This window comes from Periophthalmus magnuspinnatus, chromosome 7 (genome assembly GCF_009829125.3).
Source record: "Periophthalmus magnuspinnatus isolate fPerMag1 chromosome 7, fPerMag1.2.pri, whole genome shotgun sequence".
Lineage (NCBI taxonomy): Eukaryota > Metazoa > Chordata > Actinopteri > Gobiiformes > Gobiidae > Periophthalmus > Periophthalmus magnuspinnatus.
Genome location: NC_047132.1, coordinates 13,117,699 through 13,143,897, shown reverse-complemented (window position 1 = coordinate 13,143,897; position 26,199 = coordinate 13,117,699). Strand labels below are relative to the sequence as shown.

The window sequence follows — 26,199 nt, the reverse complement described above, 5'->3', positions numbered from 1 at the left end:
TGGATCATTATGTTATAATTTGTACATTTTAAATCACAATATTCATCTAAAACGACTTAATAAAAGTAACAAGTCCGCTGACTTTCGCGCTACAAAACTGAGGTGCCCAATGGAAGCTGACGTAGCCGTAAACGTCTTTTGGAGCGCCAACAACATGCGGCGCCCCGAAAGACGTTTACTATGGACAGCTGCACATCACACTAGTGTGAAGCACATTTTTTTTCATTCATACTTAAATGACTATGCAATGCTGGTGAATCCTATGAGTATCATCGATTAAGAAAATAAAACTGGAGAAGTAAGTGCGTGGGCGTCTGGAAAAATAAAAACATTAAAGATTACTGCATTTATTTGTTAAAACTAACTGGTGTCAAACTAAACTTGATTGACTGATGTAATTTAAAAAAAAATACTGAATATATTTTCTGTTACTACCTTATATTTGCCTGACAAATCCAGACTGATCTCTCTGTGTTTTATACAGATTGATATCAGTCTGGTCCCTCGCCCTCCGTTGCGTCTCAGTCTCGGTCAAACGTGATCATCCAATCAGATCTGTTTTTTTCAGTGATACATGTGAAACAAAGGAGCTCATTCATCCTCCATGTTTTTCAGTCTTGTTTTTATCGTTTATTTTTTCTGATATGGACCATGCCTGTCCCTGATTGGCTAATCCACCTGTCAATCACACCCATTTGAAAATAAGGAGATTCAGCAGTGAGCAGTCATTCATAGATTTGATGCCTTCAGTGAGAATCTACAGTTTGAATAATCATGGAAATAATAGAAAAAAAATAAAAAATAAAAAATGTGTCCAAACTTTTGACTGGTTGTGTATTTTTGTAAGGACATTTGAATCTCCCCCTAATTAGTAAAAAATCAGTAAAACGCCATAAAACTAAAACAAATGAAAGTCTAAAAAGTATATTCTGAATTCAAGTGGTTTTATCCCTGTGAGAATGCCTGAGCGGCGGTCCCTAGTCGTCCCTGGCGTGTCTGTTGACTATGACGCCATCTGCTGGAGGAGTCTTGCAGCTGAGGTCTGCGGTCCCTGGGTCGGTGGTGCTTTCACAGCTGCTGCGAGGGGAGTCAGGCGGAGCTCTGTAAACCAAACTCGCCAACAGAAACAAGATGGTCGCCAAAATCTGCAGAGACGTAAAAACACACGAGGACTGTCTGTAGAATTTCATAATTTAACTAGAAATTTGACTAAGCACATTGTTAATTTGACAGATTCTAATGATTCTCTCATTCTGACTTAATCTGACAGAATTATATATGATGTAAATATAAATTATAGTTTTACACCAAGAAGCAGTTTGTGAAGAAAAGTTGAAAAATATGTTGAAAATTTCAGGAAGTAGAAAGATCTGAGAGTCCCACACTGATGACATCACACTGATGACATCACATTGATGACATCACATTGGAGAATTCTGTCCTAAAATTTGGCACAGTTCACACAAGAAACACATTTTTTTCTTTCTTTCTTTTCTTTTTCAACATTTTTTCAACAAGATAAAGGTGTTGTCTTAATTTTGTATTCATCAAATATTAATTTCTGTGTACATTACAAGAGTACAAGAGTTTTAGTCTAGTGTACCACATGGTTACTAGATAACAGTTATGTTAGTGTGAAGTCATGATTTCAAACCAGGAAGTACATTTTGAAAACCAGCAAATAAATTTTGAAACCTTAAATGTAATGTCTATCCCGTTATCTCTTTACCTTATAGATCAGGGGTCACCAACCCTGCGCCATGTCGGCCCCAGGCCCCACATGAGTCGCCCACAGACCGGTTCTAAAAATAGCACAACTCACTAATGAGCTGCATCTAAAATTTAATTTTATTTTGTTGCTATATTTTTTTTAATCACCCTTGCGTTTATATAGATTTAAAAATGACAATATCTTAAACATATGTTCATTATACGTGAAGTTTAGATAAGTTAAGGTGAACTTTGACCTACTCACTTCAAAGGTCAGTATTGTGCGCGTGACAAAACCAGTGCTCCGCTCACGAGCGCTGTGAGGATGCGCTGAATGCAGTTTCTTACTCCAAAACATGGTAGAAAATAAAGAGATCACTTTCACAACGATTTAAGACTGTAAAAGAAACCTGCGCGTCTCTCATCTGCGGAGCGACTGTGGTGACGGCAAAGCGGCACAATGTGGAGGGACACTTCACTATATCTCACAAAACTCCACACTAACTACACACGGGGACGCGCACTCCCCACGGGGACGCGCACTCCCCAAGGGGACGCGCACTCCCCACGGGGGCGCGCACTCCCCACGGGGACGCGCACTATGGGCAGAACAAGCCCAGAGCTAAATGCAGCTTTGGGTAAACAACAGGCTTTTTTCACGACACGGGTGAAAAAGTCACACAACGCAACCGAGATTTATTTAAAAATATGTAAGATTATTTTTCTTTAACATTACATAATTGATAACTTTATGAAACATGGTGCAATGTATATTATTTATGTTTTGTTAAAAAGGTTTGTCAGTGGACAGTGAAAATGGGACACTTTTCCTATGAGATGTAGTGATGTAAGTGTCATCTGGAAATTTAACAATTACTAAGATTACTAAAGTTAAAGTGCTGAATACTGATATCTGTTTCCCTCCTTGCTCATTGTTGATAATTATTTTGAGAAATCATTAATGTGATCAGTGTCTTACAACGTGATCAGTGTGTTCACATAGATGATCATCATTTATCATTATTAATAATGTATAACTAAAGGCAAACTGAGAAAATGTGTTATTTCAGAAGAGCGTCTCAAACTGGTCGCTCTTTGTATGACTCAGTGCCCATAAAGTAGCTCTCAGGTTAAAAAAGGTTGGTGACCCCTGTTATAGATGCAGGTCTTTACCTTATAGATGATTCCAGCGATGAGAGTGAAGCGACTCATGTCTGTGTTTTTATAAACGAAACACGAGCCCTGTTCTCCACATTTATCCTGCCACAGCAAACAGGAGCGATCCACCATAGAACCAAAGATGATCGGCCCGGGAATGGCACCTGAGAGAGAGAGGGAGGGATAGAGATAGGAAGAGAATGAGGGAGATGGAGAGAGAAGGAGGGAGAAAGTAGAGGAAGTAAGGCAAAAGAAAGAGATGGAGGGATAGAGAGAGAAGACGGTGTCAGAATTGAACAGTTTCCAGGTTTTGATATTATAGAAACGTGACATGAGGTGAAACAGTGGAATAATAATAAGAGTCTCACCCAGAGTCCGCACGAGAATCCACTGGATCCCGAGAGCAAAAGACTTCTGTTTCTCTGTCACACACCTGCAGCACATGACAGGTGAGAACACACACGACAGGTGAGACCACACATGACAGGTAATACCACACACGTCAGGTGAGAACACACACGACAGGTGAGAACACACACGACAGGTAATACCACACACGACAGGTGAGAACACACACGACAGGTGAGACCACAAACGACAGGTGAGACCACACTCGACAGGTGAGACCACACATGACAGGTGAGACCACACTCGACAGGTGAGACCACACACGACAGGTGAGAACACACTCGACAGGTGAGACCACACACGACAGGTGAGAACACACTCGAAAGGTGAGACCACACACGACAGGTGAGACCACACACGACAGGTGAGACCACACACGACAGGTGAGACCACACTCGACAGGTGAGACCACACTCGACAGGTGAGACCACATATGACAGGTGAGACCACATATGGTTAAACACATTTCACTAAAATGTAGTTACACATCAACACAACTCTTGACTATTCTGACCAAGCAGTTTGGGTTATTATTTTAATTTGGGTTTTTGGGCTATTATTCTTCTTTTCTGTCGGGTTTGTTTCTGAGCAGCTCTTGTGTTCACTGTTGGTCACAAAGATTGTTCACAGATGTAGTGACAGGAGTGCTCACTGTCTGTTTTGTGTTGGTTCATTTGCTTGCCTGTTATTGACCGATGTCTGTTTCATTGTCTTTGCTGGTTAAATCAAATATCCTGTTCAGCCCTAAGAGGCAACAGCTGCTGTGATTTGGGGCTTTACAAAAATAAATTGAATTGAAATTGAATTTGAACAAGATTCACTTTAACTGCTCCCATCTGTTTTCAAAAATATTGGCCCATAGAGTCTTGTGTTCTGAAACCCAGCACCACCTTGTTACTAATATAAATGTGTATGTGGAATCAGTGACCCAGTGTCATAGCACGACTGACCTGAGGGTGGCAGTGATGGCGGGGATGCTGGTGAGGAAGGTGAAGAGGATACAGAAGAAGAAGACTGTGAGGAAGAGTGGCATGTAGGGACAAGCAGTGCTGCACCTGCCCGCCAACGCTAAGCGCTCGTGTGAGCTGTTAGCCACCACACATGAGCAGTTGCTGTACACCTGCAAATGAACACAAGGCATTAAACGTCAGTCTGACTGAAAAATAACACAGTGACACACGGAGGGCATCTGACACACACCATCTTAAAGATGTGCAAAGCCCCCTGGGGGCACCACACACTTAGATTTTGACTGTCTTTGACCAGAAACCTGCAACTTGATTTAGTTTGCTCTAAAGTTGCCTAAACAGGGCTCCAGAATGTGACCGCGTACACGCACCTGAGATTTTGCCCGGTGCAACTAAAAATGTTCCTGCCTGTGTCCTCTCTTTTCATTATAAACACAGATTAAATAGTACAGAAGGCATTTTAATTACAGTTTTAAGTGAAAGCTAAACAGTTTTTAGTAAGTTTTTAATTCACTTGCCTTGCCTCATCCCTGACCACACCCCTCACCCCTGACCACACCCCTCACCCCTGACCACACCCCTCACCCCTGACCAAACCCCTCACCCCTGACCAAACCCCTCACCCCTGACCACACCCCTCACCCCTGACCACACCCCTCACCCCTGACCACACCCCTCACCCCTGACCAGATGCTAAAGTCATTGGGAGCAGAGGCTGATGTGGTGAATGAGATGCAGTATTTACATTTAAAGCGATCGTCACAGATCGTCCACACTGTTTCTTTTCTTACATGAGGCTGTTGTTGTGTGAGGTGCAGAAGAAAATAAACTAGACAACAAAAGACGTCAAAGATCAACTATTAAAACTGGAGGTCTAACTCTGCACTTACTACAGTGAACTGTAAAGATCCTTAAAAGCACAGATGTCTGACTGTGACTAGTTTTTGTAATCAATATTTACTTCATAGCTAACTATGATTTCAAGAAAAGGTAAATTCGTACATGTTATTTGATCAAATAAACAACATTCAATAGAAACTAGTCAGTACTGATATATTGTAGAATAAAGTAATTAAACCAGTTATGTATACAGTAGTTATTGTTGAAGCAATTTACAGACAATGTTACGATGGCTTAAATAAGAAGAAAGTTCTAGTGCAGCCAACTCAAATGCTTAGTCTGGAGTCCTGCTAAAAACACGATGAACAGATAATGCTCTTCAAACACCATATACACAGTTTAATAGCAAAAAAAAACTATTATAGTGCTTAGAACCACTTTAAATACTGTTGTTGTTATTGTTGTTCCTGTAAAGTACCTGTCCTTCTGAGGTGAGGTTGATGGAGGTGCAGCCAGCGTAGCAGGGAGAGAAATACATGCGGTGATCTGCTCCACACACAGGATTGAAGAGTCTGTCACAGCTGCAGTTACTGTTACACTGAGCCAAGAGCCGCTCATCCAGAGACGAGCTGTGGACACCAGGAGGAGAGCACAATGTGAAAGTCTGCATCTGCCCCACCATGATCACAAAACACTCTTTCTTTAATACACTGTGGTGTTCCACATTAAATGTTGGTACTTTGTGTTCTATCCCCATGTGTCTCATATCTGTGTAATCCTCAGTGTCCAGTAGGTTCATACTGGTCCATGGGTGTGTACTAGTCTATGTGTCTTATACTTGTGAAAGACACCGCTCAACATCATTATAAAGACATTCAGGAAAGAAAAGATGGGCCAATATGGATTTTTTTTTTTCTGAGCCGACATTTGACCTGCTGCTGTGGCCTACAAATGTATCTTTTCATAAGTTGAAATAAAGATCACAAACTCACAACAATAAATATAAATAATTAGTTTCATATTGGTGCCACCGGAGGAGCTGGAGGAAGTGTCTGGGGTGAGGGAAGTCTGGGAGTACCTGCTTAGACTGCTCCCCCGGATAAGAGGAAGAACATGGAGGGATGGATAGTTTGTTCAAAAATGGCACTCCATATTTGCCATATTATACCAATACTATATATCGCACATTCCTATAGGCAGCGTTCAGTTCTGTCCTGTGAATGTGACGATTTTAGTATTGATACCTGCTCAAATGAGGATCTAGTATAGGATTTCGATACATTTAACAGCCTCACTGTGCAGAGGTCTGAATACAGGCTTGTCATCTGACCTGTTGGCCGGAGCGCTGGTGGAGGTGAGGGAGCCCCAGGACGCCTCCCCCAGATCGGAGTCCATTTGCTGGATTCCGTACGGAGCAGTGACCCCCGCCATGGAGACGTCGGGGCAGTGGACGAAGAAAACGAAGGCGGAGAGCAGACTGAGCGAGCAGCAAACCGCACAAAAGCGAATGATCCCGCGACAACGAAGGTCACACCTCTGCACGATGTAACCTCCTAAGAACGTGCCCCCTCCTCCTGCCGGGACCACCAGCGACCCTACGGGACAGGGGGAGCAGGGCGGAGCTGGGTTACATGTTAGCATTATAAACATGAAACTGTAACGACTGAATACAACAAAACAGTTTAGGAATGAAACAGTTACAGCCCTAGAAACAACAGAAAAGTATAAAGTCATGTGAGTCAGTAAGGCCCTGACCCGCTCTGACCTCAGACTAGTTAAGAGCGTCATGACCCTGACCTTCATAAAATCAACAGAACTGTTAAAGCTTAAGTGTTTGGACAGTAGTTTTAGACGTGCCTGTCATAATAAAAACTGTAGTGACTTGTCGATTTCAGTATATGTGAGACAGAACAATCATTTTTGGGGGTCAATATTTATCGTGAGAGTTTTTCTTAGAACTAGTCAGGACATTTTTGTTATTTTTCCTGTTCTACGATTAAATTTGAGCTGACTCATTATAAAAACAAACCAACTCCCAAAGTGTTTCATTCTGCTGTTTACTTATTGTTTTTTCAACCATACTGTGCATTTAAAGTAGTTCTTGGGGATAATTCTACTTCAGGGTTTTTGTGTCAGAACTTCAAAATGTGTTATTGTGACTAGGGATGGGACATGTGGTAAAAAGGGTCGACAATAATCGTTCATGGGACATTTTATATAATCGTGATGATCGCAAAAAGAGATAATCGCCATTGTATCACCAGAATGTGCAGAAAAAAAACAACTTACCCACAGGGGAGTCGACAGGGGGACAAAGAGGTCTGTTATCTGAGGGTTTAATAGGACTCTCTCCCTATTGATTTGTATTAAAGGGGGGCCCACTGAGACTGCTTGCACTGGGCCCCAAAATTTCAGTTGACGGCCCTGCTCATCCAGAACATTTTAAACTATCAGCAACTTTAATAATTACCATGATATAATCGTTAATCACAATTATGGCCGTGATAATCATCACACAAAATTTCAGTATTGTCCCATGCCTAATTGTGACAGGCCTAGTTTTGGGTTGGACTGTGTCTGGAGGCTGCAGCTCACAGACAGGGGGCGCTCCGTGTACTGTAGAGCAGGGGCAGAGCCAGGGAGGGAGCAGGGGGCGGGGCTCTACAGAGAACCACTGACACAGGAGACAACAATGACATAAATTTCATGTTTGACTCTTGGAGAGACGGAGGCTTCCACAGTGGATCTACAGCCTGTTATTCTGTATCAGGCTGATCATAAATAGATTTATTCATCTAAAACATTCCAGATTTGACAGGAAATGAGATTTATATTATCAAAAATGTCCTGAGAGAGCCCCTCAAAATGTCCATGACCTACCAAAGATGGCGGCTGCCTTGGACGCGCTGAGGCTGAACTGCGACTCCAGGATCTTGGGGCCGAACGTGGACATGGCGGCGATGAGGTTTGCGTCTGAGGCTCCGGCCAAACAGAGGAAGAGGAAGGTGGGGTTTTTCAGCAGCAGCAACACACACCTGCACAGAAGACAAATATGAAATCAAATATACACAAATACTGTGGAATTATTTGGCAAAAACAACAACATTTTCATGGAAACAGGCAGGAACAAGTCCTCTGCCAGGCCAAACAAGAGTTAGGTTTGTGGAGATGCAAGCCTGCTCACAGTTTCTATGTTTTTCAGTGCAATAAACACAATTTGCCTTTATTTTAGTATAATTTTTGGCTAAAAATTTATATACTGAAGCTTTGACTGTTAAAAAAATGTAAATCACATTACTTTTGTGATGTTGTAAAGGTTGTATTGCATGCCTTGTTCAGATCATAGACTGTGTAAAAGAGTGGTCTAAGTGAGTGTGATGTCACCCACAGCGTTTGGCTCCAGTCAGATGAAGCTCATCGAGGCCAGAAGTTATGGGGCTAATTTGGAGTCCATTTCCGACCAGGAGTATCATAGCGACCAAAGAGCCAACCCAGAACCAGGCTGTTGATGGTAACGGCCCTTCTTGCTTGTACCTCTGGTTTAACAGGGAGCAGGCACTTAGCAACGCTGTCAATCAAACTCATCGTTAACCTTAGCGGGAGCAACCTCAGGAAAAGAAGGCTCCTGATTTGTCTGTTATTAATGTTGATATCTTGATGTACAAGCACAATAGTGAAATAAAAACCCTAGGATCTTGTAGAGTGAGTCCGCACAAACATTTTAAGACCAAAAGGACGAGTCTGACAGCAGCAGGTACAGGGAGAGGGGCCACAGTTTTTACACAGAAAGTGAATTGGAGCCAAAGTCGATGGAGCTGGAAGTGCGCCCATGATCACGTCCTATTTGGAACTCGCCGGCTAACAGGTTAGCTATGTCCATTTATATAACAGGGCCTTAAACTGCACATCATAACAACAGTTTAAGGCCCTGTTTTGTTTTGAGATTGAAACCTTCTGGTGAGTTCATGATGTTAAACTCTGCTCATTTATCTGAAGACAGGGATTACGCTCGGATTATGATCATTATGTCACAGGATTACAACAATCCCTCCATCAGGAATGTCTCCAGGACTTTAAGATCTGCAGACAAGTTTAATTAAGAGAATCGTTTAACTAAAAGTTCAATAATCTTTTTCTTTAAATGTTTTAATGTTAGAATGTTTAGAGTTTGCTGACGACGATGCTGCACACACTCTCCAGTCTGCAGCCTTCTGTTAACATCATACTGACATCAGCTGTTACTTCACTCCTGCTCATGAGCTTTTTCAACTCCTGTCAGACATCGGGGATATTATCTCACAAACCAGAGTTTTCAAAGTATTGAAAATCACTGATACAGAAACTAGATTCATTTTTGTCAGGTATCGATACTAAAACATTCACACATTCACAGGACAGAAGTGAACCTTTCCTGAATATGTTTATAATGATGTTGAGTTGTATTTTTCACAAGTATAAGACACACAGAGTAGTACACACCATGGACCACTATGAACCTACTGGACACTGAGGGATTACACAGATATAAGACACATGGGAATAGAACACAAAGTACAACATTTAATGTGGAATATCACAGTATATTGTCTAAAGAAAGAGTGTTTGTTATCATTATGGTATCGGAGTTTCAAGTATTAAGTATTGAAATTGATTTGTATTTGGCCCCCGGGCCATAGTTTGGACACCCCTGTCCTATCACTGCTCCAGCCTCGATGAGCTTCATTTGGCTGGAGCCGAACGGTGTGAGTGACGTCACACTCACTTATTCCACTTCTTTAGAATCTGTGGACGTGAACGTATTGACCTTGTTCGACCCTGCCCACTTTATCCTCTAAATGCTCAAAGCCACGCCCTCTTTGTGGTGGCACTTCCAGTTAAGCGAGGATCCCATTCATTTCAATGGAGAATTTGAGGAAGTTTTTGCAGCTCACATCTGATATAAAGTCGGCTGATATGTGTAAAATGCACTGATTCACTGGGAGGTTTTAAAACATCTTTAGTGTTCATATCAGGGATTCACTGATTCACTCAGCTCTGATACCGATATCGATACATGATTGATTTTAGGTATCATATTAATATTAACTGATACCAGTGTACACAACAGAGTGAACGTGTTACACAAGACATCAGCTTTGTACAACTAAAAGCTTATAGACTTATTATATCTAATTAAAAGTTCTACTAGGATATCAGCCGGACCGATATCATGGGGCCGATACCATAGAGCCGATATCAGTTAGACTGATATCATGGAATGGATATCATGGAACCGTATGGGGCCGATATCAATGAGCCAATATCAGCTGAACCAATAGCAACGAACCGGCGCTGATATTCGATACTAGTATTGCTTCTGTGGTCTGTTTATATCTTACTTGCTGTTAAGATCAGCAGCTCTATGCAAAATAATACAACTCCAATGACGATGGCATCGCCCACGGCAACTTCCCGACAGGCGAGTTCGTTGTGTGTAATAGTGGTAGTGGAGCTGTACCGTGGCATGTCTCTGAGCGTCTTCCCAAACTGAGGGTCGGATGTGGAGGCGTGGCTTCCCTCTTTCCCCTGATGCGCCTCGGACACACGGATCGCTGCGGTCTCCTGCGAGCCTAGAGCACACATTATAACACACTCATTATAAGGCACAATATTAGACAAGTGAGACCACACACGAGGTAAACATGACCGTGTTTAAAGGGCCTATATCACACAAAACTGACTCTTTTGAGCTTTAAGTCATGTTATAAGGCTGTTTGCTCCTCAAAAACAGACCTGGAGTTGTGTTTTGTTTCATTCACACATGTTTGAGTAACACTTTATTATTAGTCTGTCTACATCAGGGGTGCTCAGACTTTTTCAGTATGTGAGCTACTTTTAAAATGATCGTGTCTGAAAGATCTACCACCTAATACAAAAATGTTAAACATATATTTATTTGTAAATGTATTATGAATTCTTACATGTACAGTGCATTTTCATGTACCTGCACAACGTCATGAGATAATACCACAACACAATTGAACTTCCTACATGTTCATAATTACTTGAATAATGATTACTGCTCTGATGACACTGAATGGAATCACAGAGGGATGGGAGTAAAATTGCATTTTTCGTTTGAAAGTGATAACAGAGCTAATCATCTGGATTATGGTTTTGTCTTTTTTTTATAACCATAAAAATCATGTTAAACAAAGTATCAGAATTTACTGCATTTTTTCACACAACTACTTCTATTTTACACATCCATCCGTATTTTTTCTTTTACGCATCGAATAAATGATAAATCCCCGCAGCCCCCGCGCTCTCAATCGTCACCTTCAGGACAACAGAGGCAGATTACTGTAATGATGGTAAAATATTGAGATGGCCCCATGTCTCCGCTTTGAGACGCCGTTTGAATTTACATGAGAGCACGACTGGGCGTGGAGTTACGCTGCTGGAAAGTCCACAACCGCGACTCTATCGGTGATGACAGGATCCGACGCTATAGGGTTAAACTAACTCGCGCTTGTTTCTGCGTGTGCAGCGCCCATGATGTGACCTAGGGTCAGGTGTAATCTGACTGTTGTCCTGTATATTAGTCATGTGACTGGATGGATGACGGGACGTGATCTACACAAAATGCCTTCGCGATCGACTGGTAGATCGCGATCGACGTAATGAACACCCCTGGTCTACATCTTGTTAGGCGTGTTCTATCAAAATGACAACCGGATTCAATCAGTTCAAATCACAAAAATGTATTCCCTTAACAAATACAATCTAATGCATAACTTTGGGTCAGGCCAGCGTCCCTAACAGCCTACGTATGCAGGACTTAAGTCTCCCTGACCCAAAGGTAAAATACAACATGCACCAGTCTGTTTTTCGGCCTTGAGTCTCCTCTGGCCTCTGCCTTATCTCTGTAAAGGAGTTTCTGCAAAGCACCAACTGCCTCCCATTATTCAGAACACACAATGCTGCCTTTAAAGGGAACTATTATAATGAATAAATTATTTCAGTTCTAAAGCATTAAAACAGTGTTCAAGCCAATATGTGACTTCATGAAACAGTATTCAAAGTAATATATGAAGTCGGTGTTATATATATATATATATATATATATATATATATATATATATATATATATATATATATATATATGTGTGTGTGTGGGGGTGTGTGTGTGTGTGTGTGTGTGTGTGTGTGATGCAGAAGAAGCTTTATTACTTGATATACCCTTCAATCTCCAACGCTCAAAATCATCAGTTCCACCTTGTGATGTTATGAAGCCTAAATGCAGATTGTGTGTTAAACTGTATGAATGAAACAACACACAACTCCAGGTCTGTTTGTGATGAGGAAACAACAGAACAGAAGTCAGAGTGTAGTGTAATATGAGCCTTTATGGTTGGCTGACACGTCTCTGTAACATCGCGTGGCGGTCGGGGACAGTACCTGTGGAATGGCAGACCGGGGTGGTGGTCCCTCTGTATAAGAAGGGGGACTGGAGGGTGTGTTCCAATTACAGGGGAATCACACTCCTCAGCCTTCCCGGTAAGGTCTATTCCAGGGTACTGGAGAGGAGAATCCGACCGATAGTCGAAACTCGGATTCAGGAGGAGCAGTGTGGTTTTCGTCACAGTCGTGGAACACTGGACCAGCTCTATACTCTCCATCGGGTCCTCGAGGGCTCATGGGAGTTTGCCCAACCAGTCCATGTGCTTTGTGGATCTGGAGAAGGCATTCGACCATGTCCCTCGTGGTGTCCTTTGGGGGGTGCTCTGGGAGTATGGGGTCCGGGGCTCTTTGCTAAGGGCTGTCCGGTCCCTGTATGACCGGAGCAGGAGCTGTGTTCATTGCCGGCAGTAAGTCAGACCTGCTCCCGGTGCATGTTGGACTCCGCCAGGGCTGCCCTTTGTCACCGGTTCTGTTCATTATATTTATGGACAGAATTTCTAGGCGCAGCCAGGGGCCGGAGGGGGCCTGGTTTGAGAACCACAGGATTTCATCTCTGCTGTTTGCAGATGATGTTGTCCTGATGGCTTCTTCGAGCCAGGACCTGCAGCAGGCACTGGGGCGATTTGCAGCCGAGTGTGAAGTGGCTGAGATGAGAATCAGCTCCTCCAAATCCGAGGCCATGGTTCTCGACCGGAAAAAGGTGGTTTGCTCTCTCCGGGTGGGTGGTGAGTCTCTGCCCCAAGTGGAGGAGTTCAAGTATCTCGGGGTCTTGTTCACGAGTGAGGGAAGGATGGAGCGTGAGATTGACAGGCGGATCGGTGCAGTGTCTGCAGTGATGCGGTCGCTGTATCGGTCCGTTGTGGTAAAGAAGGAGCTGAGTCCAAAGGCGAAGCTCTCGATTTACCGGTCAATCTACGTTCCTACCCTCACCTATGGTCATGAGCTCTGGGTAATGACCGAAAGGACAAGGTCGCGGATACAAGCGGCCGAAATGGGCTTCCTCCGCAGAGTGGCCAGGCGCACCCTTAGGGATAGGGTGAGGAGCTCGGTCACACGGGAGGAGCTCGGAGTAGAGCCGCTGCTCCTACACGTTGAGAGGAACCAACTGAGGTGGCTCGGGCATCTGCTCAGGATGCCTCCTGGACGCCTCCCTAGGGAGGTGTTCTGGGCATGTCCCACCAGGAGGAGGCGCCGGGGGAAGACCCAGGACACACTGGAGGGACTATGTCTCCCGGCTGGAGCTGGGAACGCCTTGGGATCCCACCGGAGGAGCTGGAGGACGTGTCTGGGGTGAGGGAAGTCTGGGAGTCCCTGCTTAGACTGCTGCCCCCGCGACCCGGCCCCCGCTTAAGCAGAAGAAAATGGATGGATGGTTTCATTATAAATCATATCTGGCTTTGTTAACGTTTATGTTACTTCCTTGTTTGCCTTGGGCAGAAGATAAGTGAGTCAGTTATCGCTACATTTTTGGATGTAATTTTGTGAATTGGTGACAGAGGAATTCTCTGGAGGGTCAAATGTGTTTTCATTACCAAAGATTTTACTAAGAAAAAAAAAGGTTGGTAATTAAAACACATTTGAACCTCCAAAGAATTTCTTTTTAGCCCTACTCAAGCCCTGTTGTTAGTGAGTTGTTGTTAGCATGACATTAGCTAGCCCTAGATAGTGAATTTCTCTCTGCCTGTTGCTACAGCTCGATCACTTGGCGTTGCTACTCCCTGGAGTTATGTCAAATTGAACGCTCACAGACAAATGAAGCCAGGCCCATGTTAAAGACTAGAACATGTATTTGCTCTCCTCAGTCACATGTAAAACATGAGGTTTAGAGTCACACAGAACCACACTAGGTCAGATATCTCAAATTAAAGTGTATTAGCCGTTAGTTCAAATCACACTTTTACACGCTAATTATGATCTAAAATAAAACACCAAAAGGTTTACACACTCAACACATTAAACGAGGCTCTGATACAAATGTGTTGCTGGGTTGATACCAGCCCAAACTCTCTGGATTATTTGATATCATTTGCAATTATTGAGCGCTAATGCTAACGGCTATAGAAAAAAGGGTTGTCATTGGTTACCGAGTGGTAGTTACCTGGCAGCTCTCGGGGATAGCCCAGGATGGGGATGGCCACCAGCAAAGACAGGGCTCCTCCGCCCAGGAACCCGATCCACCAGCCCCCCACCCACAGAGGGTTATCCGGGGTCACATCTGCCCTGCACCACAGCGTTCACATGGAAACATTATTATCAATCAATGTTTTGTTTGTGTTTTTATCCATCAGGAGTTACATAGAGAGACAAACATATGAAGCTCAACAGTGACTGCCCTCCTCTTTGGAGGCGCAGCAGTGAGCACTTCTGACTCACAGCAAGAAGGTCCTGGGTAAACATCATAGACTGTGTGTGTGTGGACTTACTTTATGTGAATCTCTGTGAAAATGTTGAGGAAGTATCCCCCCACAAGATAACCCACCGCAGGGCCCACTGTGGCAGCAGTGTAGAAGATCCCTGAGAGAGAGACAAAAAGATGAGTGTGAGGAGGGGGAGAGGAGTGTAAAGAGAGAGAGACAAAAAGATGAGTGTAAGGAGGGGGAGAGGAGTGTAAGGAGAGAGAGAGACAAAAAGATGAGTGTAAGGAGGGAGAGACAAGGAGTGTAAGGAGAGAGAGAGGAGTGTAAGGAGAGAGAGAGACAAAAAGATGAGTGTAAAGAGAGAGGGAGAGAGAAGAACAGTGTAAAGACATAGAGAGGGAGGGAGAAGAGGAGTGTAAGGAGAGAGAGACAAAAAGACAAGTGTAAGGAGGGACAGAGAAGAGGGGTGTAAGGAGAGAGAGACAAAAAGATGAGTGTGAGGAGGGAGGGAGAAGAGGAGTGTAAGGAGAGAGACAAAAAGACAAGTGTAAGGAGGGACAGAGAAGAGGAGTGTAAGGAGAGAGACAAAAAGACAAGTGTAAGGAGGGACAGAGAAGAGGAGTGTAAGGAGAGAGAGCCAAAAAGATGAGTGTAAGGAGGGAGAGAGAAGAGGAGAGAGAGACAAAAAAGATGAGTGTAAAGAGAGAGGGAGAAGAGGGGTGTAAGGAGAGAGAGACAAAAAGATGAGTGTAAGGAGGGAGAGAGAAGAGGGGTGTAAGGAGAGAGACAAAAAGACAAGTGTAAGGAGGGACAGAGAAGAGGAGTGTAAGGAGAGAGAGACAAAAAAGATGAATGTAAAGAGAGAGGGAGAGAGAAGAAGAGTGTAAAGACAGAGAGGGAGAGAGAAGAGGATTGTAAGGAGAGAGAGACAAGAAAGAGCAGTGTAAAGAGAGAGCGAAAGATGAGTGTAAGGAGAGAGGGGGGTAGAGAGAGAGAGCGAAAGGAGTATAAGGAGAGAGAAAGAAGGGAGACAGGAGTGAGAGGAGAAAGAAAAATATGTGGGAGAGAGAAACAAGAAAGGAAGAAATAGAGCGAGAGAAGTGAGATACAGAAGACAGATGGAAGAAACAGAAAGAGGGAGACAAATAGTATTTGTAAGGAGAGGTGAGAGAAAGAAAGAAAGAAAGAAAGAAAGAAAGAAAGAAAGAAGGGGAGAGAGAAGTGGATGACACAGAAAGAGAGGACAGAGAGAAAGATAACAGAGAGATAGTGTGGGCTGTGACAGTAGAGTCAATGTAACATGAAAAACATCTGAAACTATGCAAATCAAAAAAGAGACCAGAAGAGACCAGAACAGGTCATTCACACATGTTTGAGTAACACTTTATTATTAGTCTGTCTACATCTCCAAAGCTCAAAACGCTCTGTTCCACCTTGTGATGTCATGAAGTGGTAGTTTAAGTTAACAGCTCCTTTTGCCTTCAGTTCAGTAGAGACTGGCAATTCCAGGACTGAAATGATCCAAATGATTCTAGTGAAGGAGTTTAAAACACAGTTTTAATACAGCACTTGCTGTATTACCACTTGATGACATCACAAGGTGGAACAGTGTTTTCTGTTTGAGAGAAGAACTCAGCCTAAATATGCAGGGTTTGTGTGTTAAACATGTGTGAATGAAAAAAACACAACTCCAGGTCTGTGTGTGATGAGGAAACATTAGAACAGAGATCAGTGCATAGTGTAATATGGGCCCTGTAACAGTAATATTTAAGTATGTACTGTGTGTGTCTTAGTTACAGACTGACCGATGTAGACGGGTGCGGCGCTGCAGTGCACGTTCTGGTCCAGGTACGTGACCCCGAGCGTGTATAGGGGCGTGGCTCCGATGCCATGGAGAAACTGACTCAACATGAAGACGAGACTGTACCGGGACAGACCTCCCCTTCCTTTGCCCTCACACAGGCTGCTGTTAGCCCCAGAGCACAGGTCCGACACCTCCACAGAGCTCACCTGGTACGCAGGTGTGGTGAAGTGAGGCAGGGCAAAGACCAGAGACCCCAGACCCATGATCATGATGCCCCAGCCCAGCCAACGAGGCTTGTGCCCATTCCCCCCAAAGTAACTGGCAAACGCCAAACACACACACGCAGCAATGTCATAGGAGCTGACAATGAGGCCGGTCTGGGAGCTGCTCAGGTCAAAGCGTCTCTCGATGGAGGTCACTACAGTGTTGATCAAACCGTTTATGATCAGACCCTGGAGGAAAGAGGCCACAGACAGAAAGAACAGAACCCAGCGCGGAGTGTTGAACACCTGGATAGCTTTGGGCCTCAGAGACCCCCAGCCACACAGCTGGTCCGAGTCCTGTTCCATTGGACTGTTCCCACATTGAGCTGGTCCTAGCTCACAGAACTGTCCCTGGAAGGACGTCGCTCCAGTGAAAACATGAGCAGAAACATCAGCTCCAAGACTCGAGGGGCTCCTGGGAGCGGAGCCTATGGGACTGTGGCTCTGGGAGTCCAAACCAGTATCTCCATCAGGAGTGTAGTCCTGCAGGTCCAACAGCTCCTGTCTGGAGCTAGAGGAGGTGTCTGCATTTAGCAGCCCAGGCATGGGGCCCTCGGGGGGCACCAGGGGCTGGACAATGGCCGATTGAGTGACTTTATTTTCACGTTGAAAATTGTTCCATTCCCGTGTGTCCTGTGGCTGGTCCTAAACAGGCTTTAGTTCAGTTTGTCCAAAGGTTCGGTGTGTCTCTGTTGTGCAGGTGAAGGATGTGCTTCTTAGTCCTGAAATGGAATACCTGCAAAAAGGAAAAACAGTCAGTGAACAGTGAAAAAGACCAAAACATGTAACTTGGACAAGCTGGAGATTTAAAGGGTACCTCAGGGAGCAGTGCTAGGGCCAGTCTTATTCTCTATATATTACACTATGCTCTGATCTGTGTTTTAATGTTGTTTCCTCGTCACAAACAGACCTGGAGTTGTGTTTTGTTTCATTCCTACGTTGAACACATAAACCCTGTATATTTAGGCTGAGTTCTTCTTTCAAGCTGAAAACACTTTGTGATGTCATGTGGTGATACAGGAAGTGCTCCACTATGTTTTTTAAACTCCACACACCTTCACTAGAATCATTTGGATCACTTCAGCCCTGGAATTGCTAATTTCTACTGAACTAAAGGTAAAAGGAGCTGTTAATTTGAAAACTACCACTTCATGACATCACAAGGTGGAACAGAGCATTTTGAGCTTTGGAGATGTAGAAACTAATAATGTGTTATTCAAACACAACTCCAGGTATGTTTTTTAGGTAACAACATTATAACCTGACTAAAAGCTTAAAAGAGCACATTTTGTGTAATAAAGGACCTTTAAATGTAATTGTTAATGCTTAAATATTTTTAAATGTATTTCTTATTGTTTACATAACAGGTGGACACTGAAAAAGGGTGACCTGAAACATTTGGATTCTTCTGTTATTTTTTGTAAAGCACAGAAAGTTTGTAAAGAAAGTTTTTAAACCCTTATCACAGATTGTGTTTGTTTCTCTTGGCTGTGATTCTTCTTATCAAAGAGTTCTTATCTGGTTGTAAAACTCGAATGCCTTTGTGCATTTTATTGGTTTAGTCTTTAATCAGGCGCAAAGAGCATATGAGGTCAGACCTATCAATCATTTTACTCAAACATAGTTAATATAAATGTGTTTAAGATGGTACGAAAATCCTGCCTAGTCTATTTTTTTCTTTTGGTAAAGTTTATATTACTTCCTGGTTGGACAGCAGATGTGACATATGTTGAGGTAATTCCATAACTGTTACCTACAAACCATGATGTAAACAAGGACCAAAACTTGCCTAAATTTTGCCACAGACTGTGTGAAGAGGTGGACTAAGAGCAACGACACCCACAGCGTTCTGCTCCAAATGAAGCTCATCGAGGCTAGCAGGTATAGGAGCACATTTGGAGCAGAGTTACATATTTGAAATTTCGGCCGCAAGTATCATAGCAACCAAACAGCCAATCTGAAGCGAGGCTGTTGACAGTAATGCTCACTTCCTGTTTGGAACGCAGCGGCTAGCAGGTTAGCTAGGTCCATGTATACATACAGTCAATGGCACAGAGCTTATTGCACAGACATGACTCCTGCTTGAGTAAACATTTTGGAGTGACGGCTTGTGGTTGAAGGTCATTCATAACCTAAAGTGTCACATTTCACTGCATTTTCTTTGGTGACAACGGTGTAATGGTCCATAGTAGTTAGTTAGCAGTAGTGTTTTTCTCCAGATGAGAGGATTTCAAGGTCATGCTAGCTACCTGCAAACCTGCTGCTCTCATGGGCGCACTTCCTGCTCTATTGACTCTGGCTCCAATTTACTTTCTATTGAAAAACTGTGTCCTCTCTCTCTGTAACTGCTGCTGCCAGACTCATCATTTTGGTCTTATTGTTTGTATTAACCCGCTCTACATGATCCTGGGGTTTTTATTTCACTATTTTGTTTCTAAATTAGGATATGAACAGTTACAACAGATCAATGCGATGGAGGTCACTACAATATTGATCAAACTATTTGTCCAAAGGTTCGGTGTGTCTCTGTTGTGCAGATAGTTAAAACAGACCAATGTGATCTTGCTTTCCCTGAGGTTTCTCCTGCTAGCGTTCGCAACAGGTTTATTGACAGCCTCGTTGCTAGGTGCCCGCACGCTGCTAAACCAGTGGTCTAGTCGGAGGGGCTGTGTGCCTGACACTCGTGGTTGAGCCGGACGCTGTGGGTGACGTCACACTCACCTAGTCCTCTTCTTTACACAGTCTGTTACACAGAGTGGGTTTTTATCCAGTTTTCTATGGAAGTCTCCAAACTCACTGTGGACCATATTTGTTTTCTGTCGTGCGTAAAACAATGGCTTTTTGAAGTTTGCTTTTGTGACTATTTGAAAGCACCTAAAGCAGGAATGCTGGGAACACCTTGTTATCCGCCCCGGAAGAAATGGAGGAAGTGTGTGTGGAAGTGGAAGTCTGGGCATCCCTGTTTAAACCCTCCACAACCCGACATCAGATAAAGAACATGGAGGGAGGGAAGGAGAAAGGGATGGAGACAGGGATGGATGAAGGGATGGGTGCATTTTGAGAAAACATTGCAAAGTCAACCTAATGTTAACCTTCTGACTGAATGCCATAGCAGCGCTGAAGGGTGGGTCAAATGCAGAATAAACGGGGATAAAAAAGTGCACGTGAACCTGCAGCGGGTGAGCAGGTGTTCTGGGTTGTCATAGCACACGCCTCTAAGGGAAACAGCTCCCAGTCACTAAAGCCGGAATATCACAGACAGAGCAGTCCCTCCTTAGAGTTCAGCCCTTGTCAAAGGCTTAAACCAGGATTAAACAAAGTCTAATCCAAGTCTAAACCAGGGCTAAACCAGGGCTAAACCAGGGCTAAACCAGGGCTAAACCAGGACTAAACCAAGACTAAACCAGGTCTAAACAAGGTCTAAACCTGAACTAGACCAGGACTAAACCAGGTCTAAACAAGGTCTAAACCTGAGCTAGACCAGGACTAGACCAGGACAGAACCAGGTCTAAAGCAGGACTGAACCAGGACTGAACCAGGACTAAAGCAGAACTGAACCAGGACTAAAGCAAGACTAAAGCAAGACTAAATCAGGACTAAAGCAGGACTAAACCAGGCCTAAACCAGGACTAAAGCAAGACTAAACCAGGTCTAAACAAGGTCTAAACCTGAGCTAGACCAGGACTAGACCAGGACAGAACCAGGTCTAAAGCAGGACTGAACCAGGACTGAACCAGGACTAAAGCAGAACTGAACCAGGACTAAAGCAAGACTAAAGCAAGACTAAATCAGGACTAAACCAAGACTAAACCAGGTCTAAACAAGGTCTAAACCCGAACTAGACCAGGACTAGACCAGGATTAAACCAGGTCTAAACCAGGACTGAACCAGGACTAAACCAGGTCTAAACCAGGTCTAAACCAGGACTAAACCAGGACTAAACCAGGACAGAACCAGGACTGAACCAGGACAGAACCAGGTCTAAACCAGAACTGAACCAGGTCTAAACCAGGTCTAAACCAGGAGTAAACCAGTCTAACCACCTCCCTGTGTGTCAGATGCCCTCCCTGTTCAGTTTCTTGATCAGTTCTTCTGGACGTGTATAAAATGTGAACTTTGAACAGAATTTTAGCATTAACACAAGACGCAAATCTAATCACAAAATTCCCATGTAGAAATGTTTCACAAATCATTCAGTAAGTTCTGTTTTACAATAACAATCTTTCTTTTGCTACTTTTTTCCTTCCCCTATTTGTTCAAGAGCATCTCAGTACTTCAACTTCTGCCTGTTACTTCCCACATCTTTTGTTTTTAGTAAATAAACAAATGTACAACTCCTGTGATGTTTTTCAGTCAGGTTTTAGACACCACCACAGCACTGAGTCTCAGTCTTGATCCTGTTAGATCTGAGTGCTGCCTTTGACACTGTGGATCATGGGATCCTCTTACAGAGACTAGAGGACTGGGAGGGCATCTGTGGTACTGCACTAAACTGGTTCAAGTCCCATCTAGAAGACAGGGAGTACTTTAATGAAATTGGGAAATGTGTCTCAGAAAAAATGTCCCTGACCTGTGGGGTGCCCCAGGGGTCAATCCTAGGACCGTGGTATTTCAACCTTTACAGGAATAAGGAGGTCGAAACCAGAACTGAACCAAGACTAAACATGTGGTATATGTATTTGAGTTTTGCACAGCTAAAACTTGAAGCAATCTTCCTGAAGATGTGAGACAGGCCTCTACTTTGACAATGTTTAAATTCAAGCTCAAAACACTTCAGTTTAGTTGTGCATATGACTGAAATGTTTTTATTCTGCACTTTTCTCCTTTAATGTTCATTTAATGATGATTATTTATGATTATTTTTGTTTTGATTTGTTGTATAGTGATTTGAATGTCTTTCTTATTCTGTAAAGCACTTTGATTTACTTTGTGTAGGAATTGTTCTGCACAAATAAACTTGCCTTGACTTAAGTAAATATTCCAGACTGATACTGCACTTTTTACAAAACTCAGCAAACATTCTGTCAGGAGTATTAAGTACTCTTGTGTGTAGAGATTGTACACATCCAAATAGGACTGTTAAAAGTATTGAAAATCACACATAGACTAGTACACACCCATGGACCACTATGAACCTACTGGACACTGAGGATTACACAGATATGAGACACATGGGGATAGAACAGAAAGTATGAACATTAAATGTGGAACATCAGTGTCTAAAGAAAGAGTGTTTTTATTATCATCATGGAATTGAAGTCGGTATCGAGTATTGAGTCTTTTCCTTAGTTTCGAAAATTCAGTTTGAAGTTTTAGCATTGCTCCCTGTTTTATGTACACGTTTACAAAGCACAAACTAGCAAACGACAACATCAGAAATTACAAAACAATCACTGGAAATAAGTCGAAATAAGTTCAAAACTGGTCTGTGAGAGTTGTGTAAAGTGCTTATAAACTCATCCTGGTGAGTGCATAAAGTAAATGAGGAATAACTCTGGACCAAACTGTTTAAAACGGTAAAAATCAGGTGTGGCGCCTTTAAACTCTGCTCTCGTGTCATAGGTCAAGTTCATGCAGAGGAACTGTTTAACCTAAAATATGCAGAAGTTTAAAAGGGACAGAGTCTGAGCGTCACCGAACGGCTCATGTGTCACTGCTCTACATTTGAGCCACAGACAGAACAAGCCTGAGGGAGACTGGAAACAATAGGCTGTTCTCAGTTTTCAAAATACCAAGAAACGCCTACGAGTACCACCTTGATTGACAGGTCCATCAGGGACACGGACTGTCTGTATCAAAACAAATATGGCTGCTCACGAGGAAAAAAGAAAGAACAAAACTATCACAGGACTGAAAAACATGGAGGATTTCTGCAGAACTTTTCATCTGAGAGAGAGGAATGTGGTTTTGTTTGTAAATGATGAGTGACCAATGAGCCGCTTCGATTCACACGTGTCACTGAAATAAAGACATCTGATTGGATGACCGAGTCTAGTTGTGGAGAATGTGGACCAGACTGTGAGTAAAACAAAACTACTTGTGAAAGATACAGCTCCATATCATTATAAACATATTCAGGAAAGGATCATTTCTGTCAATGGGACTTTTTTAGTTTTCGTTTTTTAATATCGATACCTGACAAAAAAAGAGGATCTAGTTTAGAGAAAGGTTTAAGTATCGAATCAAATCAGATTTTTGATGTTTTATGGTTCTGTGGAAAAGAATGGGGACCTCAGAATTGGACCTCAAAGGGCGCGGTCCCTGTTGAGCGAGTGAAGTTGGCTCCTCTGTCCCATCTGGTAGAGAACTGGGTCAGAGCATCGCACACATGAAACATAAGCTCTCCTCCCGAGGGTCACCTCCACAAAGACAACGCTCAGTGAGTTTACTCCCAAAACAAGTACACTCATATGTGACTTTAGAGAGAGGCTTAAGCTCCAGTATGACACAAAACGACTCCTCTGAGCTTTAAGCCGTGTTATAATGATGTGACCTCCTCAAAAACAGACCTGGAGTTGTGTTTTCATTCACACATGTTTGAGTAACAAGGACTGAACCAGGACTGAACCAGGACTGAACCAGGACTGAACCAGGACTGAACCAGGACTGAACCAGGACTGAACCAGGACTGAACCAGGACTGAACCAGGACTGAACTCAGCCTAAATATGCAGGGTTTGTGTGTTAAACATGTGTGAATGAAACAAAACACAACTCCAGGTCTGTTTGTGATGAGGAAACAACATTAGAACACGGATTAAACCTCACAAGTGTCAGTTTTGAGGTGTGCGTGTCTGTTGGTGTTGTAAAAATAAAGATATGACTTTATTACAAAGGCAGATCTAGTGATTTTGTTGAGCTTCATAAATGATTTGAAGAGAAGAGGTTTGGTCTCGGACCCAGAGGTCAAAGGTCGCGGTCGAGGTTCAGATCTGGGGAGTTAGTTTGTGCAGAAACATGGATCATAAAGTCACATAGCGGGTTTTTTTTTTTTTATAGTGTACCTGACCAAACGCTGAGGTCCTGTTCAAATCATTATAGCTGTAGTTTAAACAATTAGTTCAAAATGGGTTTATTTAGTGGAAAAAAACTGGCCTGATGTTATGTTTACTTTCACGTTATAATAGTGTCACGATACTAAAGCTTCAAACTCCATTTCGATACTAAGGAATCGACTCAATACTCAATACCGACACCACAATGCTAATAAAAACACTCTTTCGTTAGACAATATACTGTGATGTTCTATTCCCGTGTCGTTATATCTGTGTAATCCCTCAGTGTCCAGTAGAATCATAGTGGTCCATGGTGTAAACTAGTCTATGTGTCTTATACTTGTTTAGGAAAGGTTCATTTCTGTCAACGGGACTTTTTTAGTATCAATACCTGTCAAAAATGAGTATCTAGTTTCGATACTAGTTTTAGGATCAATTCGTTCGATACTTTCTCCAGCCCCAGGACACATAACCTCATATATTCATGATTTTAGTATTTACACAGCCTCATACGTTGCTGCGTTTAAATTCTGTGTTTACTCCACAACACAGATATGAGCCCAAACAGCACAGCCCACATGAGACGCAGGTGTAAAGAGGCCACCGGAATAATGTGGAGGAAACCAGGACTAAAGCAGGACTGAACCAGGACTGAACCAGGACTGAACATGGACTGAACATGGACTGAACCAGGACCAAACCAGGACTAAACATGGACTGAACCAGGACTGAACCAGGACTAAACCAGGACTAAAGCAGGACTAAACCAGGACTGAACCAGGACTGAACATGGACTGAACATGGACTGAACCAGGACCAAACCAGGACTAAACATGGACTGAACCAGGACTGAACCAGGACTAAACCAGGACTAAACCAGGACTGAACCAGGACTGAACATGGACTGAACATGGACTGAACATGGACTGAACCAGGACCAAACCAGGACTAAACATGGACTGAACCAGGACTGAACCAGGACTGAACCAGGACTAAATCAGGACTAAACCAGGACTGAACCAGGACTGAACATGGACTGAACATGGACTGAACCAGGACTAACCCAGGACTAACCCAGGACTGAACCAGGACTAAACATGCACTGAACCAGGACTAAACCAGGACTAAACCAGGACTGAACCAGGACTAAACCAGGACTAAACCAGGACTGAACCAGGACTAAATCAGGACTGAACCAGGACTAACCCAGGACTAACCCAGGACTGAACCAGGAATAAACATGGACTGAACCAGGACTAACCCAGGACTGAACCAGGACTAAAGCAGGACTGAACCAGGATTAAACATGGACTGAACCAGGACTCACCCAGGACTAAACCAACACTGAACCAGGACTAAAGCAGGACTAAACGTGGACTGAACCAGGACTAAACCAGGACTAAACGTGGACTGAACCAGGACTAAACCAGGACTAAACGTGGACTGAACCAGGACTAAACCAGGACTAAACATGGACTGAACCAGGACTAAACCAGGACTGAACCAGGAATAAACCAGGACTCTACCCTACACTTTCGTCTTAAACGTTGTCTGGTCTTGTCTCATCCTCGTTTCTTTGTGGCTGTTGTTTTTTCGCGCATATTTCATGCTTTTTGTGCTCTGTGCTAAATTCAAACTTGGATAATCTGGGGCTGGTTCAGATTAAGCCGCGTTGCTCATGTGAGATGGGCCGTTTATGTGACAGAGCACGTTCTCGAGCCTCCCAAGCCTCACGAGCCCGGGGACAGCTCACAAACACCCGGATTAACGCAGGGGGATGCGGACGTCGCGCTGCGCCTGTTCCGCTGTGTGACGGTATCCTCGTTTGGTTTTGCGTGTTATCTTTGGCTCGACACGTCCCGGGCAGGTGCGATTTGGCTGGGCTAACCTCCGCGCATCCACGAACCGATCCGCAACCACTCGGAGCCGCAGATGGACCACGTTTTAGCGCCAGGATCCGTTTAAAAGAAAAATGAAAATCTCACCTGGAAATTATGGCTTGGGGCTCGCCGCCGTTACGCACGCTCCTGTCATGTCTGCGCTCTCTTTATCTCTCCTCCGCTCTCCTTCTCTTCTCTCTTCTTTTGCAGCCGGTGTGGAGGCTTTTCTCATTGGAGGATGAGTGATGACGCAGTATCGCCAGTGAAAGGTAAATCCCAGCACGCGCACACTGTATTACGCATGCGCATGAGTATGGAGCGCGTTCAGACCGTTTTATCAACGTGTCAGAAATAAAAAAAATGACTTTATATAG

General features: G+C 43.5%; 1 protein-coding gene across 1 annotated transcript; it reads right to left on the bottom strand.

Annotated features, from left to right (window-relative positions):
- Positions 1-641: 641 nt before the first annotated feature.
- On the bottom strand, positions 642-26,024 carry LOC117373616 (solute carrier organic anion transporter family member 4A1-like). The gene is made up of 12 exons (XM_033969680.2): positions 25,931-26,024; positions 16,690-17,687; positions 14,951-15,041; positions 14,626-14,747; positions 10,582-10,693; positions 7,965-8,119; positions 6,415-6,679; positions 5,563-5,713; positions 4,227-4,396; positions 3,237-3,301; positions 2,884-3,032; positions 642-1,145 (listed from the first exon to the last, which is right to left on the bottom strand). Exons 2-12 carry the CDS (start codon positions 17,495-17,497, stop codon positions 978-980), a joined length of 2,256 nt encoding a protein of 751 aa, XP_033825571.1. The 5' UTR covers positions 17,498-17,687; positions 25,931-26,024; the 3' UTR covers positions 642-977.
- Between the last annotated feature and the right edge of the window lie 175 nt (positions 26,025-26,199).

Coding starts and splice junctions, on each gene's coding strand:
- LOC117373616 (XM_033969680.2), bottom strand. CDS start 17,497: ATGCCTGGGCTGCTAAATGCAGACACCTCCTCTAGCTCCAGACAGGAG. Junction 15,042..16,689: donor CGCCGCACCCGTCTACATCG/GTCAGTCTGTAA, acceptor TCTCTCTCTCAG/GGATCTTCTACACTGCTGCC. Junction 8,120..10,581: donor ACGCTCAGAGACATGCCACG/GTACAGCTCCAC, acceptor TCTTCTGTGCAG/GTGTGTGTTGCTGCTGCTGA.